This window comes from Populus euphratica, unplaced genomic scaffold (assembly GCF_000495115.2).
Source record: "Populus euphratica unplaced genomic scaffold, PopEup_1.0 scaffold31.1, whole genome shotgun sequence".
Classification (NCBI taxonomy): domain Eukaryota; kingdom Viridiplantae; phylum Streptophyta; class Magnoliopsida; order Malpighiales; family Salicaceae; genus Populus; species Populus euphratica.
This window is the reverse complement of record NW_011499850.1, coordinates 963,379-981,748: the sequence shown is the minus strand read 5'-3', so window position 1 is coordinate 981,748 and position 18,370 is coordinate 963,379. Positions and strand designations below refer to the sequence as shown.

Below are 18,370 nucleotides of genomic sequence, written 5' to 3'. Positions count from 1 at the left end.
GGAATGCCGCTCTTTGCCTCTTTTGGCCCAGAAAGCAAGTGGAGAGCTCTGCTGTCTAACCTCAGCCTTTGAAATCTTTGGTCTAATACTAGCCTGTAGATGCATGTTATAGACTTGTAGATGGCAATTGGCTGAGGTGGACTGGTGTCTTGGAGAGCACCTTTCCAATCTACCATGAAGTTTGGATAGTGGGAAGATTTTAAAGAGATTGGATAATCCAGAATCGGGTTAAAATATAGCCCAGAACGAGAAACTTGAAGGCTGACAATATACCATTTAGTCACAGTTTGGCATATTCAGTGACTAGCTAGAAGCTCTTTCTGCAGAAGGTAATCCGATCTCCAACATAGTGTGTGTGTGTGTGTGTGTGTGTTTTGCTTGGTCCAAGCTTGCATTTCATGCACAATGGCCTAGTTGGTATCCTGAAAGGGAATTCAGATGCTGGTAATGAAGACAGAGTTGGCTATTTGCTAGTGAAATGGATCTCAGGGATGTAGCAAGAGAAAGGCGAAAGCAGAAGAAAAAGAAACAAAACACATCCTATTAAGAAAATTAGAAGTTACACAAGGACATTGTGATGCAATGTCATTTGATGATGGATTTTACAAAAGAGACTAGCTAGCCAGTCAGTCCATGAAAGAGACTTGGATTTTCTTGGGGAGACATGTACCCATGAACCCATCCTCAAAAACTCTATCACTAGTGAATCCAAAACAAAGCCTAACACCTATACCCTCTTCTTTCCCACCCAATTTAACTGTTTTCAAGCTTGTTTGAAAGATGCCTTTTAGCCATTTCTCAAACTGACTATTCACAAAAGAACCCGAACCTTCTAATACCTCCCCTAATACCCTCTCTTCAATGCTAAAGTATACCCCATTTTGATCCCCAAAAACCTCATTAACGTTTCTCTTGATCTTGGATGACAAAACCTCTGTCATCTCTATACCGTGAGTCTGATTTCGATCGAAAACAAAACGGTTCTTGATCATATCAAGAAGCCCCTTTGGACTAAGCTGATCAGATGAGGTCTCACGAGTCAGATCACTTGAAATGGGGCTGAATTCCCCTGGTTTTCCCTCGCTTTTGTCATCCTCATCGGCCTTCAGGTTGAGATCAAGGGTGTTGAAACTTGACTGCCTTGAGAAGTCTTTCTTCTTGTTTCCATTCTCATCAGGAAACCAAGATGCATTTTCCTTTTCATCGACTCTTGGAGACTTAGACTTGCCTGAAATCTCCCACTCAGCTTTTCTCTTGTGGTCAATGTTGGGTGTTCCAAAACTAGCATTTCTTATTTCATTCACCTTCAGTGTCATCTGGATAACAGAATCATCCATCTTCCTGTCTTCATAAATGATGGAGTCACCCCTAGTCAAAATAAAGATTACTTGGCTGGCATTTCCCTCTCTTCTATTACTTGATTCTCCAAATTTTCCACTTTCAAATCCATCAGCAAGGAATTTCAAGAACCGCGTCTCAGCCAAATCAGCATCTTCCACAAAAACAACAAGTTTTTCTTGGTTTCTTAAGGCTCTTGCAAGCATCTCGGAATATGAGGTCACCTCATTATCCCTTTTCCTCATGTTCAAGTGTAGCAACAAATCAGCAGAGCCTAACACAGACTCAGCAATTGCGAGTGCCAATCTTCTCTTTCCCAACGTGTCATTCCCTTGAATCAGTAACCAGGTGTCTTTTTCATTTGACTTGGATTCAACCAAAGCATCCACTATTGAAGGAATGGATTCAGATTGCCAAGGCACATTCTCTTTCAGCAACTTGCACAAATGACCATTTCTCCCCTTCTCCAGTTTGCCTATATCAGAAAACAAAGAATTCCCAAGTGCAAGGGTGATTTTTACTTCCTTGCCTTCAGTATTCTTCAGAGAATCCAAGTTTGGTTCACCTGGTTCATTCTTCTGAGTACCATTAACGAAGTTGAACTCAACATGGCACGACTGTTGTCTTCTAAATTTAGGCACACAACTGGAGCTGTAGTTAGGCTTCAAAGCTGAATCTCCGAAGGAGATTGAATTTGAATCTGGGAAGAAGCTGTTTTGGCTTGGCCACCAAGGATATGATGAAGCAAATGAGAAATTTTTTCCAAGCAGGCTTTGATTGGTATACAAAGTTGAGTTCAAGTTGCTCTGTCTTCCCTGGTGGTGTAGGCTGTGGCACAATCTGTTCCATTTTCTCCTCAACTCAACAAATTCATCCTGAAAATTTAAATAAAGATATTAGACAGATTATCCACTTGACAAGTTCATTTATATATTGTTTTCTCAAATTGTTACAGAACAGAAAGGCCTCATCTTTGCATTACCTTTTGAATGGAATTTGTGCCTTGTGGCTGAAGCCAAGGAGGCAAATGTTTCTGTTGTCCTGATTTGAGTGAATGAACTTCTTTCTCATAATTAGAGTTGCATTCTGGACAGCAAGTGAATCTATCCTCTTCCTCCTTGCCATCAATAATGAATGGCTTTGTTTCCAGGACTAGAGATGGGTTATGGGAGAACTTTATCCTTGAATCATGGATGCTGCCATTAACAAGTTCATTACACAAAATCCATTAATAAACACAATTAACCAAGCTGAGGGTAGACAGCAAAGTGGACTAACAAATGCAGAACAGTTAAGCTGCTACTATCTTGTCTTGGGCCAATAAAAATTCAAACATTCCTCTAATAGTAAATGTTTCAAGGTTATTGGGGGTGTCAAACACGCGCGCGCGCGCGCACAGGAGCCAGTGCTATAAGAATTAAAAAAAGGCAAACGAAATAGGCATAAAAGTCAAAAAAAAAAAAAAAGTTGTCTAGAAAATTTAGGTCTAGACTCTATTAAGTATCGACTAAGATCTTCGTTCAAAATCAATGAATTCTACCTCTACATTCTTTCAAAGAAATGAAACTGATCAAATTTAAAGTCACTCAACCAAAAAGTAAAGCAAAGTGCAACCTTGAAAACCTTTCATTTTTACTTTTTTTCCCTTTTCTTTTCTAATGATTCTGCTATAAGAAAAATCTGCAATATGCAGTTGCTGTATACATCCTGACAAAACAAAGTAGCACAAGGACAATGATCCATATCTGTGACCTGTCTTACCACCTAACCATGCTTTTCACAGTGTTTTTTTGCCTCATTCAGACCATAAAGGGATGCACAGATAGAAAAGTACAAAAACAAAATAAAAAGCTTCAAAAAATTGATGAAAACCAACGGATGATTTATGTATTTCTCTATCTAGACATAATAATGGATATGTAGATAAAATAATAATAACGGTGACGATGACAATAGAGGTGCCGGAAGTTACCTGGATGGATGGAGGCTCAAACCAAGTCCACCTGAAGGAACTGAGACAGCTTGAAGTGCCCATTGAGTCTCAAGAGAAGGTTGTCTCATCTGACACTTCATATATGTTTGGTAACTTGCAGTTGCCATTAACCATATTTTTCTGTTTGGGCTACTATATTCAGAGAGTAGCCTTCCGATTTCTCTGACTAGATGATCAACTGGACTATAAACAGATACCTCTCCATTAACAAAAGTTTCTTCAACAGTCCATTTCAGGTCTCCTGTATAGATAATGGCCCCACTTTCACCAAGAGAATCCACTTTTCTTTTCAGTTCTGAGAGATTCATTTCCACATCTTGTTTCTTCATGAACTTCAAAGAAATTGGTGCAAACTGAAACTTGATAAACTGAGTTTGTTTCAATTGCATTGGAACCTCTCCTCTTTCTAACCTTCCCATCAACTCTCCAATAAGACCTTCAGTTACAGACACACAGTCACCAACTATCACAACATTCTTTCCATTCTTTCTCAATAAAACCTCCAAAACCAACTTGATATCTTCCTTCACCGAACCAGAATCTGTGAAATAGTTGTTTGAAACTTTCTTTTGCGCTGAAAAAAGAGCTGGGTTTTGCTCAGAAGAGTAAGTCAAGAAATGGCTTTGCCAAAAGGTAGTAGGGTTAATGACTTCTCTTTGAGTTTCAGTAGAAGGTGAACAAGGTGAAGAGAAAACCCCACCAGAAGTACTATAACACTGAAACACAGAAGAAGCTGAAGAGTCCTCTATATTGTTTTTGACTGCAGTGCTAGAGAACCCAGCCTCTCTCATAACCCTACTAACACTAGGGTCATCTAAGATGGATACGATAAGTTGTTCAAGCTCAACCTTAATAGTCAAAAGAGGTTGTTGTTGTTGCTGCTCTATGCAACCTCTTCTTTGATGTGCTTGTGCTCTTTTGAGGGCTGCAATCAAAGCATTGGACAAAGATGGCTGGCCATGAAGTAAAGGACCAGGAGTTGTTGGGAGTCTGTTGAGTGCAACATTAAAGCAAAGCTCAAGAGCTCTGCATTGGAGAGGATGCGAAGTCTGATGAGGCTGTGATTTAAGACAAGCCCTTCTCAAAAGACTAGTTCTTGAGCTCAGCAAGGTTGCAGCTACATGCAAAGGAGTGACCTGAGCATGGCCTCCCCTCCTTGCCAAGCTAAGAGAGTGCTTCAATACTGAAGCAGCCTCTGTTGTGAGGGTCTGCTGGACCGTACAAGCTCCTGAGCGCATAACTTAGCTAAATCCCACCCCCACACCACCCCCTTTGAAAGAAACCTGTGTGTTTTCAGGACCAAACTTCTCCCTTTCCTTAGTTTTTTCTTATGTTTTCTCTCCCCCTTACACCACCCCCACCTCTCTCTTTGTCACAAATCCTAAAGCTTTAAGCCTCACAGAAAAGCTGGTTACTTTCCTCTCTTGTGCTTAGAGGAAACGAGAACTACCACCCTGGTTTTGTAGGCTTGAGCTGAAAATGGATAGTGAGATTTTTTGAAAGGAGAGCTTAGACGTCTTAGTAGAGTCTTAGAAGAACAAGTCTAGATCACTCCACCTTCTTTATACTCCTTGCTGCTGATCTAGCTTTTGCTTTTTCTCTTTTTTATTCCCACTTATTCATTGCTTTCTCTGTCCTAAGTTAACAGTTAACAGTACCTCTGCAACATCTTTTTATCACCCAATGTCCCTCTAAAGGGTACTCTAATAGGTCACTTGATTTATGTTTTGGTGATAATTATGATAAAAAAGAAAAGGGCTTACCTTTAACAATCATATTCTTTTTGTTGGGACTCGCAAATATCAAAATCATATGGTAAAATTTAATGGCATGCCATGCATGATAGACTTATAAATACAGAAGATACTAAATTTCCTCCCTAGCTAGATGATCAAAAGCTGCAAAAAGAAGATTTCAATCTAATTCTTCTTACATTGTTTACCTTCTTCAAGAAAAATTTGTATGTGGGTGCGTTTAATATTAATCAATACAGGAATAAGATTACAAGTTCAACAAGATTTCAAGAGCCGAAACTGTGAGACTGCTATTCCTCAAAGGAAAACTGTCTTGTATTTTAGGATAACAGCATTTCTAGTATTTCTTTTTACAGGAGAGAATACCATCACACCTGGACTATCAAAATAACACCAATTTATTTATAATTAGCAACAAAGTTTACACCTTTACATGTGTTATTTCTTCAGTTTCAAAACCTGACTTTGAAAAAGGCTCAAAGAGTTCACTCAATTTTTTTTTTAAAAAGTCATTAAATTCTTGATCACTTAATTAATCATAGATTAACTCAAGTTAAATATAAGATCGATTTAATAAACCGGTTTAAATTTTATAACCATGCTACTTCATGGGATAAAAAAAAAGGTCCACAAGAAGGACCCAGGATTCAAAATTTATTATCCATAGGCAGAGATAGCTTACCTTTCATTTTTCCACATCATCTTCTTCGAATGGACAGACAAAACCAGCAGAAATTCAAAAAAAGTAGTAAAGAGAAAAGTTGGATTAAAAGAAGGCTAGACTGCGATGAGAGATAAAAAGGAAATTGTTTTCTTCTTTATTTTTTTAGGATGATTTTATTTTCTTCTTCATGTTTATCATCTTTTGCTTGTATGAAAATATTTAGTTATCAAGAAAAAGAAAAAAGGGAGAGTCTCTCTCTTCACGCCAATCCTCGTAGAGAGACAGCATTTTATTCCCAAAGTACTCAAAAAGCAGCCCTCTGTCTCCTATCCTACATCGCATTATTGGCTCTTTTTCAGCTCTCTCTCCCTCCCTTCCCTACAACCTGTAACGTCATTTTGTCTTAATCCCATCTCATTTCCAACACCCATGGTTATAAAAACCAGCTGACTCAGTTAAATACTCGAGTCATATGTTGTACGCATTTATTAGCTACCTTCAATCAATCTAAAATGATGGTATTTAAAAAAAAATTCTTAAAAAATAAAATATCAATCGTTTCAAATTTTTTTTTTAAAAAAATCAAATCATGTCTTGGGTTCATCTTCTAGTTCTATATAAGACCCAACAGGAATAATATCTAAGAATCAACGTGTCGCTAAGTTAATCCGTAGGGTTTAATAACACTGCAAGCAACCCTCTTGGAAAAAATGGTCTTTAATTTGCTAAATAGAGGAGGTAAAAACACAGAAATCTGCTGTGCTTACAGACAACGATGTTCACATCCTGTTCATGTAAGAAAGAAACACACACTACTGTTGGTTGTCTGCATGTGTCTTTGGTCATCAAGAAATATACTTGATAGGTTTCTTATCCTTTTCCCTATTTTGTTCTTATGGTTGTCCATGCTTGGACATCAAGGAACATGCATCTATGCCTTTCATCATTCCTCTATTTTTTCGCTCAGTAACTGTAATATTCTGAGTTATAGTAATTTACAGATGGTAGAAAATTGTGGGTAATTTTTCACTATCTTATTGCTTTGCTAATTCACCATATAGCTTCATGCATGCTTGAGTAATTGTAACTATAACAATTCTGTTTTGACCTTTTTTCATAAGCTTGAAGTAGAAAAGAAAGCAATAATTAATTAAGTTACTTAGGAGACAACATCCAATGATAATGGAATTAAATATATAGAGAATATTTAATTAAATTCAAAAATTAACTTGAAAGTTTCAAGATGATGAAACTATAGTTTACTTGAAACTGTTACTAATTGGCATCATTTCAATTAATTCTTTTTTATTAAATTCAACCAATGAGGAAGAGACCTACTTGTTGCATAGTCCCCAGGAGCTCATGACCATTTTATCTTAGAAAAAAAACTAATGCGTTTTTTTCTTATGAAAAAAATGTAAGAAATTTAAATTGTACTAGGATATTGTAGGGTCTTAAAACAAATTTGTTTTTACTTTTCAAAAGAGCTTTTAAAAAAAGAAATTTTTTTAAAAAAATTTCTTTGATTCAAATTAATTTTTCTTTTTATTTTTAGATTTTTTTAATGTGCTAATGTTAAAAATAATTTCTAAAAAATAAAATAAAAAATATTATTTTAATATATTTTTTAATAAAAAACAATTTTTACCACATTTTTAAACAACCCTTTAATATACAATAACCTCCTATTTTCGATTCCATGCCCTCTAATATTTTTGAACAAGTCTCTTGTTAATGAATAAAATCAAAAAAAATAAAATAAAGAAAAATAAGACTAAAATTAGTAGCCAAGCTCAGATTTATAAATCCTATAATAACTCATGACTTGGATCATTTCTGTTATGAAAAATAAGACTAAAATTAGTAGCCAAGCTCGGATTTATAAATCCTGTTAGAGAAATTATTTTAAATCAATCTAAAATAATCCTGTTTGAGTGTTTTATTTTTATTAAATTAAAAAAATATTATTTTTAAAAAAATAAACTTGATTTTCACAATGTTTATTGAATTGCAATAAACCAAATTAATTTTTATCTATTTTTTTTTCAAAACTTAGATTTTAGATTGAACTACCACAACCCACATGTTTAATAACACTTGGCAAACCTCAATTCCACGGAAAAAGTTTTAGTTACTGCTATCACCAATCATTTCATAAGAACTTCACGGACTTCTTTCTTTCTTTTTTTTGGAGGGGGGTTATCATTTGAACTCCCTTGATCGTGATGTAATATACCCTAATTCTTGTTTTTCAAGTGAATTTTTTCTAATTATCCAACAACCATATGCAACATATATATATATATATAGTAGCTCAGTATTATGAAAAATAAAACCTATACATTATAGCTACATTATTATATAAGATGAGAATCCCCGGAGCTAGCTTTTTAGAAGTAGACAGATAATAAGTTATTCATAAGGAATATTTCAAGCTTTTGGGTGATGTGGGATGTGATGGTGATATCTTACCATGCAAAACGAATTAAATTAGAGGTTCAATCAACAAGGGAATTAATGGGGCCACATCAAAAACATTAATCTCCTCCAGATTTCTTCATGCATGATTATTTACTCAATATTTACATTAGTGTAAACAAATAGCAGGTTAATTATGATATGATATATTGGATCTAGATTAATTTAAGGTTTTTACCCATGTTACATGAAAAAATTACACAAATATTTTATACAATCTATATATTTTCATAAATATATTTATAAGTATCCTAGATATTTATATTAAATATCTTATAATTTAGATATTTATATTAAATATCTTAGATATTTTTTAAAATGTTTATCTAAAAAATTTATATATAAATATATCTTTTTAGGGCATAAGAAGATACTAAAAGAAGATGAGAGTTCAAATTTCTAGATAACACCAAACATATCTGATATAATATTTAAATAAGATTTAAAGAAACGTAGAGAATATTTATTTTTAATTGTTATCTACATTGATTTACATTGATTTATGTATCAAATTTTTTTTTATAGGTGTTGTACGTAGGGCCATCAAATTTTCTGTGTACAATTTTGTTAAGCCCATAGAAAGCGTTCGCAAACTTCTCCTTTGATTTTTTACCATCCTCATAGGATGCGAGTCTCGATTTTTACCCAAAAAATGATTGAAAACAGATATTTTTAATTTATTTAAACAGTAATTTGAGCAAGGAGAAAACTTGAACGGGGAGACTTCCAAGAATAGCATCTATACAGGACGTAAAAAGATTGATTCAAGGGTTATTTTCCCAAGTTTTCATTGCATTAAAAGGAGCCAAAAGAAATTTGCAGAGTGCTATGCCACCATCCAAAGAGTGCTTCAGTTTAAAGTATTTGGAAAGAGCACATTCAAAATTCGTGAAGCCAAAAAATCATGCTCTTGTCCTCAGTATTAGTTGATGGGATATGGAATTATTTAGTATTTGGTTATTATTTTGAGATAAAAATAATAAATATATTGATCGATAAATTAAAAAATACATTTGCTTGTTTTCATTTAAAAAAATAAATTTATTTTAAAAATATTCTAGAGATATTTATATCTTATCTCTTAGCTCCTATCCTAAAACACTATTCAAACACGATTTTAATTAAAAAAACTAGTAATTAACTTTTTTTATTATGATTTTAGTTTTAAGTCCAAAACAGTTATTATTATTATTATTTAATAAATGTACAAGTATAAATATCATAGCTTGTCCAAAACTACTTAACATGAGCTTGCAAAAAGTTGGTCTGAAAACAGTTGGACTGCTGACAAAAAAAATCTTTTTAGTATTATATTTTGAATTTAGAAGATCTTCCTTGTTAAATCAAACCCAAATGGTCATCTAATCTCCATCCAAATGCTACTTAAATATTAATCCTCATCGTGTAACACATGAAAACTTTTATAATTAATGAGCACAAAATCCTGCTTTCTCGTCAATTTTTGTGCTATTGTACAAAATACACACTTCCTCAGGCCTTTAAAACTACCTTTTGTTTTTTGGGTCAAAAAAGTAGAAAAACAACACGCATTCAAACATGGGTCTAAGCAAAGTCATAAATATCGTCTAGGCTAACATTTTCATGCAAAAAAGCTTTATATATTAAGGGTAACACTGCTAATAAATACTAGCAATAAATACCCTTTTAATAACTTTTATAATCTCTGCATCTTCTCATGATTGTGAGCTTCATAGGACTATGTTTGATCCATTGTAAGAAGGAGATGAGAGATGAAATGGGAAGACTCTATCTTTTGCTTTAAAGTGATGGAGCACTCCTTCCTACGTACGTGCTCTTTTGCTTGTATAATGAATGATATATATGAGGTTCATATAGCTAGTTGGGTTATCAATGCTCCTTTTGCCAAGGAAAATTGTGGTATTGATTGAAAAAAAGGGCTAGTTCGAGGGGCAGGTGTTCAAATCATTAGGGCATAATATTTCAAGGTTTAAAGTTGGTGATGATCAAGAGGTGAAGAATGAGAATTTCTCATCTTGGAAGAAAAGTATCCCTTTATGAAATTAATTGGAGATTGCGTAATTCTTTTGTGTCATCTTTGGGAGTCCTAATGATTTGGTTTGCAATTTTCAAAACCAATATTCAACAAAGGGTGAAAAGGGGTTAAATCACAAGATACATTAAATGGAACATCAAGGCCCACATGACAAAAGCAAGACCACTTAGCAGTACCATATATAAATCAATATCAACTCATGACCTCATCCCATTTTGCTTTGCTTTGAAAAAATTATCAATCAATAAAGTGCTCGTGCTTATGAAGTTGCGATCATTGAATGATATTGGCCTATGCATTAATAAGATTTAATATCTATCCATTAACAATTTCATGATTTGATATTAGAACCCCTTTTAATTTTTATGAAATTATTACAAAACTTTTCTTGATGCCCAAATTGAATGTCCTTGTCAATACCAAGACTAGCCATGCTAAGTTTGAGCTTAGTTTTTGTCCCTACTCTAGCTAATTAATCAATCAAGAAATAATTCAAATGATGATCAGTCCTTTCATCTAAAATCATTGTAAATCTTGACTATAAAATGTCAAATTCTTTTGATAACAAATAAAATTTATGAGTCAATTAACAAATATAGATAAAAAGATTAACTTGAGACGATTATAATATATTAAGATCCAATTCAATTGAATAAAAAACTAGGTTGTGAAATTAAATATTGCTAAATTGTTAATCGGTACGTGTATATATGGGTTAGGAAATCATGTGAGGGTTGTTGCCCCTAGAGAATTTATGTATATATTTCACATAAAGTTTACTTCGATCCTTCAAGAAAAAAGTTATGCAATATTGTTCTCACAAGTTTCCATTGTAGCAATTAGACCCTTGAAAACTCTTTTTTCAAAGGGTTTATGTAGTTCCACAAATACCTAATGTTCACATGGATGCACTACTTTAACATGATTGAAGAGCTAAAACTTAACATTGAACACACCAAAGAAATTGTAATGAATGGAGTCTCATGTCGTTTATGAATACTTGCGTTAGGTTTTTGTATGTGATTTAGTTTTTTCTTAACAAAGGTTTATAGAGGCTGTCTGATAAGGACTCTCCATTGATAGAAGTGGTGCTAACTTATTTAGCCTTTTTTCTATATATTTTACTTATGGGCTTGATGTCTATTAATTAGCATTAGGCCTTGCCTCAAATCTAAACAGAAATTCTTTTTTTTATGGCCAGAAAAATAAAAAATTCACTGGTATATATTATGAAAAACAAATAAAGAAGGGAATATGCTAACTTACCCTTTAGTAAATCGAAGATGAAGCTAAACATTACCCTTTAGTAAATTTCTCTAGGCATTGAAAAATGGTGAAAATATCTTTAATAATACTTTAGATGTGGACCAAATTAAGGATAAATGCCTATAACCCATGAACAAAAATAGCCTCTACCTTTTGAGGTGGGAATGTGAGGAAAAAGTAAAGAAAAGAAAAAGGAAGTGGCAATAGTGTAGCTTTTCAGTTAGGTCCTACACTTTGAAGAGGCAAATAGGTCTCACTGATCATATACACACAACCTTGTCCAACTCCAAGCCTTCACCGGTTCACGTTTTCTAGTCATCAGAATTCCTACCTAACTCAATTGAGATCAAAAGAGAAAAGCATGTATAGCTAAGGGAATAGAAAGATTTGGGATTAGAGAGGACTAAATTGTAAAGAAAACATGCTACTTTATGCAATAAATGTCCCCAAACCAATGTCATATCATATGGTACTCCACCTTTTGCTTTTCCTTTCTTTTCTCAGTCTAACACTTTAAATGTCCTTCCTCTTTTCCTTTACGCACTCTCTCTAAGTGATTGAATCACCATATATAATAATATTCCAATTCCCTTTTCTTTCTTAGGGATTTGCAATTCCTTTGGTTTTTTTTTTTTTTTTTTTTTTCCAAACTACCTCATTACATTGACATGAAGCATGTATAGCATTGCCTGAATGATTGCAATAACTTTGATAATGATATTTTATTTTATCATAAAATTATTCATATAAGTCTAGTGTTTAATCTTCCCAAATTTAAGTTGTTTTATATAGGTAAGTTTTTAGGCATTTTGTTGTATCCTCTATACGAATCCCCTTAACAACTGCAACTTGAGCTTCCAAAAGTAGCAAAAGGAAATAAGGGTATAATTTATTTGCAAAGACAAATAGTTATGCTATTTTAAATAGTATTTACAGATCAAAGAATGCCAGAAAAAAATTATATTATATACTTTTAGGCTTTCGCAGATCAATGTATTTTTGAGAAAATTACAAGGGGTCAGTCCTAGCTAGCTTGTGCAGATATACATAAGCCATATATATAATTTGTGGTCCTGCTGTTACAGACCATGAGCTAGATTATCATCTAATCTTCATACACACACACATATAAAATTAATTACTTACAAATCTTACCCATGCAATCCTTTCAAATATACAATTTGCATGGACATCTTTTTAGATTGCCATTTGAATTCAAGATTTAGCATTCATTGCTTTGCATTAGGTATGTGTTGGTGGATGCTATGTGTGTGTATTTGTATTAATTTCTATTTTTTTAAGTTGTTAACAAAAGTAAAATGATGTATTGGATACCAAATAAAAAAAAAAACCAAGATGTTACTAAGGCATAACTTGATTCTAATAGTTACTGTTATGGCCATTGACCTCCTTATAAGCAGCGTTGATAACAAATGTGTATATATCTTATAGTTTTTTCTACTGATATTTCGAGATGAAAAAGATAAAGAGATAGATAAGAAATATGAAGCATGTTTTCTATATCTTTTATTAAAAAAAACTCTAAAAAAGATAGATAAAAAATAAAAAACAAATTTATTTTATGTTCTTTTTTCTTTTTTCTTCTAGACAAACAATTTTCTATTCCCTTTATACTTGGTTAGTGTTCGGAAAAGCTAACCAAATAGTTTCAGTTTCAATAACTATAGTTTTTTTAGTTATAATAATATAATAAAGATATTCTCCATTAGACCTTCTAATAAATTTCAAAAAAAAAAAAAACAGGTGAATTTTACAAAAAGATATAGATAATAACAACAAACTAAAAAATTTCATGTTATTGTAATTAATTGAAGTATTTCATCTAAAATGTTTCGTAGACAGTGGTCCTTGATCAATATCCTGATTGATATAAATGGGTAAGTATATATGCCTTAGATTTCTTGTGGGGTTTTGCAATCACTCCAACCTTTTTATATGATGAAATAATGGATTGATCGATCGCATCTTTGTAGTCGATGGTGTGCTATAATTATTGACTGGCCATGCATGCAAAAAAGTGTTGCAAACTCAATTTGCTTGTCATGACTATAAATGATGCCACAAATCAATTTTTTCTTGTAAGATCAATCTGCTTGGCATAAGTATGACCTTACTAATTGTTAAGGAAAAGATTTAAGTAATTTGTTAGACTTTCCTTAATGGGATTAAGCAATTATACAACATCTTAAATATATCTTAACTAACCATGATTGATACATTGCTATATATATATATATATATATATATATATATATATATATATATAAAAGAGCATCATGTATTACTAGTTCATTCTGATGGATATTGTTACTTCTCCTAGGCTCCATTACCTCGTTGTCCTTTCTGTGCAGGGTCATATGTGATTCTCTAATTTTTTTAGCTTCTCATTTTCTTTAAGATGGTAGTTTGTCTTCTTTATGGTATTTTACCATAATAGGATATTTTACAGCTTATGTACTAATCTGGCCTGACGTTTAATGATATAAGTATCTTTAAAAAAAAAAGAGCATCATGTATAGAATTTGTTATTTAAATAGCATTAATAGCTCTTTTTATTGAGAAGCCGTTTGAGAATGTGGTCAATCGCTAACCTAAGAAAAAATCCATGTTTGATGCTGAAATCTAAAAGATGATCAAAGTAGGTTACCGTAGAAAGCAAAAAAAAAGTGAAAAAAAAACTAAAAAAAAGAAAAGAAAATGAAATAATGTTTCTTTCTTTCCTTTTCCTTTATTGTATGCATATTGATGACAGCCTATAACCCATCATTACTCTCACTCTTTCTTTTGTTCACCAATCCCTATAAATAGAATAAGAATCTATGATCTCTCCTTCATTTTCTTTTTTTCTCACCTGCTTACAAGAACAATTAGGAGTATCATTTTGAGAATAGATATGTTAAGAAAAGAAAGAATAATTAGAAAGCATTAAAACCTACTTACGTATATGTCCAACTTGATGGTCGGATGTGTCCTTAAATTAGGGTGTGATCTAGTTTATTTTGCTGCAAGATTTTCTTTGAACAAAAAGAATGGAAGAAAAGAATATGAAGAAAAAGTTTGTTATCAGTACTATGATAATGTTAACCTAAATATGCATTGAAATCGATATTGCCATGGATCTTGATAGACCTGGAAGATTTTTCTTGATGGGGCCTAATAATGGAAAAATCCATCACAATGTCCGTTAGCCTCTACTTGCCAATTAACTTAAATTCTGAATTTTTTTTTCTTTTTAACTTCATTATTATATTGGAAGTGTTGAATTATAAGATATATAGTAAGAAAATTATATTTATCTTGTATAGCTTTATAGATTTGATCTTGTATTGTATTTTTAATACTTTATGTAGCCCTATTTATGTAAATAATGAAATAACTTACATTCATTAAGCCTTATTATTCTCAAACTTTATCTATCATAATTTTCTTCACTATTAATACTAGCTTAAATATTGGAGGGTCTCCTACATTTTAAGAGATTTGCCTTTGTTTTTAGATTTTTCCTTGCACAATAGGCTCAATTTCTCTACAATTCCAATCCATTTTAATCTAAAAAAAGAACACTTTCAGTTGATTTTTTCACGATCTCGATCATCTACACTTAAGCATGATCTTGATATGAAATTAATTAACTTATGACCGCTGGATAATTGTAAGCATATATTTGTTAGATTCAATTGATTAACATAGCGAGAACATTGAGAGAATATAAAAATTTTAATTGTTGAGTCATGATAATCTCTTTACTTATAGAAGAATGATATATTATTATAGATATTATTTTTTTTCTTGTTATTAAAAAAAATAAAAGGACATATAAGTTGATCATACATCTAGTAAGGAAAATTACATCTTAATTTCACTTCTATATATATTTGAAAAAATTCCACCACGTTCATATCAGAGTCAAAATTTATTATACCTCCATAAATAAGGCTATGCTTGTATAAAAGTGTTTAACATCAAAATAAATTTAGGTGATGTAGTCTGATGAAGGCTATATTTTGATTAAGTCTATAAAACTTGGGATGAGATCATATGTTTGACACTAAATTGAAGTTTTTTCTATAATATTGTAACAATGCCCTTCTAGATTTTGATAGGATTAAACTAGTGATAACTCTCAAAAACATGAAACTTTAGAGCAACCCCCTAACTTTCCACAGCAATGAGAGTCAGTCAAATCATTCTAAACATTGAGTTTATTTTATTCTCTGTTGGCATCCTTTTTATATTGCCTTTTCCTTTTCCTTGTTAGTTTTTTTTTAAAGCAATTTGTAACACAAGTCATGACTTGTGCCCTAGTTCATATTGAGCTGATAATTGATGGACAAAAGCTTTCACTCAGCTAATAATTCATAGACAAAAGGCTAGCTTCTCTTTCAAATAACTTTGGTGCATGGCAGAGAAGTAGTGGAATCTAAGATTTCTATGGTACGGTCTCTAAGGTTGTAAGAGAAACAAAATTTACTGATCTTACCACCTAAGTCATGTTATTAAACAACAAAGTCCATGTGCATGGGTGTTGGGTTAGAAATAGACCTTTCAAAACACGTGTGATGGGTTCAAAATTGAGATTTATAATGTTAATGTTGATCGTGCTGGATTTTGAAGAGACACTCCCTCCCCTTACAAATATTTTACTTGTTTTAAGGGTAATTAAACACTTGCACTATACTTGTCAAGGCATTTAGCCATATTTATGACCAATAAGTTGGCTTCTTTCATTTGGACACTGGAAGAGCATGTTTTGTTCTTGAGCTTGGCAATAAAAACTAGAGGACAATCGAGTATATGTGCAATTTTATCACAGTTGTGTTCGATTAGTGTTTCAAGAGAGAAAAGATAAACAAATAAAAAAATATGTTTTGCTAAAGAAATAAAGATAAAAGGTCTTTAATCATAAAATATAGAGACAATACATGTATTTCAGGATAGGACATATGAGTAAGGTAATCCAATTTTATTTTTTATTATGAAGTAAATTTAGCTTATTGCATATTTAAAACTAGAAGGTCTTTTATTATAAAATATATATACACTTTAATTATCTTTTTGTGACCTATCTAGGGTTTCAGCAAGCCAGTATGGTGTGCTTAACGTCCTAACATTATTTTTTGCTCTGGTAATAATCAACTTAATTTGAAATCACAAACTCTTCTAGTCCTATATTCTTCATGATGTCTCTTTGTAAGATGATAGGAATGTAGTAAGATTTATTCATTGGCCAGAACCAAAAACTCCAAGAAATATTTGATACGGCAACTTTTGTGCTTGCATCACATTACATAATATTCTTATCTGTGGGGTTTGAAATGTTGAAAACTTGTGAAGATTCTATAGATGCAAACATCAACTAATTTTCAAGCTCAGTAGTTAACTGGGAATAAGAATATGTAATATGACATATATGAAAGACTCAAATGTCCCATATTGGTCAGCAGAGCCTGCGCTATGTATGTATAGATAGTGATGGTGATATTGACAAAAATTGTGATGTGTTGTTGCACTTGTAAAGTTCTTACCCATCCTGCCCTTGTAGTTTTTCCTTGCATTAGGCTTTTTTTTTAGTATTTAATAATAAAAAATAAAATTATTAAACTCATTTAGCTTATGAATTTGATGAATTCATTTGAATCAGTTCAAAATAGTTAAAAAATAATATAAATTATATTTTGAAATTTTATCTAACAATTTAAACTATTATGAATAATATAAATTATATTTTGGAATTTTATCTAACAATTTAAACTATTATATTGAGATGATTATTTGATATAGCATCAGAACTTTGATGATCAAGAAATTATAAGTTTGAATCTCATCATTCCTATTTATTTAATAAAAATTAAATACAAGGTAATGTATACTTGTGCAAATTTCAAGAAACCTCATCTAACCGCTTAAACTTTTGGGTTAAAATGATTTTTTAAAAAAATTAATAATATACTTCAAAAAAAAAATTTAAAGTTAAACTAACATTATTTTTATAAAAATAAAAATAAAAAGTTAATTCATGTTCTAACTAAAATGACTGAAACATTCATTTAGTTGAATTTAAAACTCAATTTAAGTTGGATTTGCCAAGCTGAACTTGATTTAATAACAATAAAATAATTAAGGGTCTTGTCACTCAAAAATCCACGCAGAAAGCCAGCATGAGGCGATGGATAATTAAAAATTAGAATTAAAAAAAAAAAAACAAATTGTGTGGTAAAGATCAAGGCAGATGTACAAATTTACAGTTGAAATTAATCATTTCAAGAATGATACTGCTGTTTGAGCTCAACTTTCTCATAGCTGATCATCTATTTGAGCATGCATGTAAATATCATTTCACATGATTCTCCTAATAATCATAAAACTTTTCATTGAAGTACCAATTGTCCATTAATGACAACATGAATCTTTTTATCGCATGAGTCTGTCAAAAGATCACTCATTTGGTTTTTGAATTTAACCCTCATTTTGTTTTTCCTTTACTCGTATGCATGAAAAAGATGATTAATGTTGTGTTTCATGCAATGCATGATAGCAAAAAATCAAGCTTCTAGCCACATGCTGCCCCCATCAAATTAAATTAGCAGCAACCTTCCTTTATATTGAATTTAAGTTTTAAACATTGCATGAAGTGGAACCGGACATTTTTAAAATTCATGATTCTTTTATTTTCTTGAAAGATTTTTATTTCCGAAGTTTTGGTAATTTTTATATTAATTGTATGATGCAGTGATTTGCATTAGAAGATCATTATTAAAATTGGACAATAAAGTAAACACAAAGAACCATCCTATTAAATTTAATCTAGTCGGCATGTCTCC

General features: G+C 31.9%; 1 protein-coding gene across 1 annotated transcript; it reads right to left on the bottom strand.

Annotated features, from left to right (window-relative positions):
- Window positions 1-518: 518 nt before the first annotated feature.
- Window positions 519-4,934, bottom strand: LOC105120948 (uncharacterized). Its single transcript, XM_011019383.1, has 3 exons — window positions 3,311-4,934; window positions 2,321-2,534; window positions 519-2,213 (listed from the first exon to the last, which is right to left on the bottom strand). Exons 1-3 carry the CDS (start codon window positions 4,567-4,569, stop codon window positions 627-629), a joined length of 3,060 nt encoding a protein of 1,019 aa, XP_011017685.1. The 5' UTR covers window positions 4,570-4,934; the 3' UTR covers window positions 519-626.
- Window positions 4,935-18,370: the final 13,436 nt, after the last annotated feature.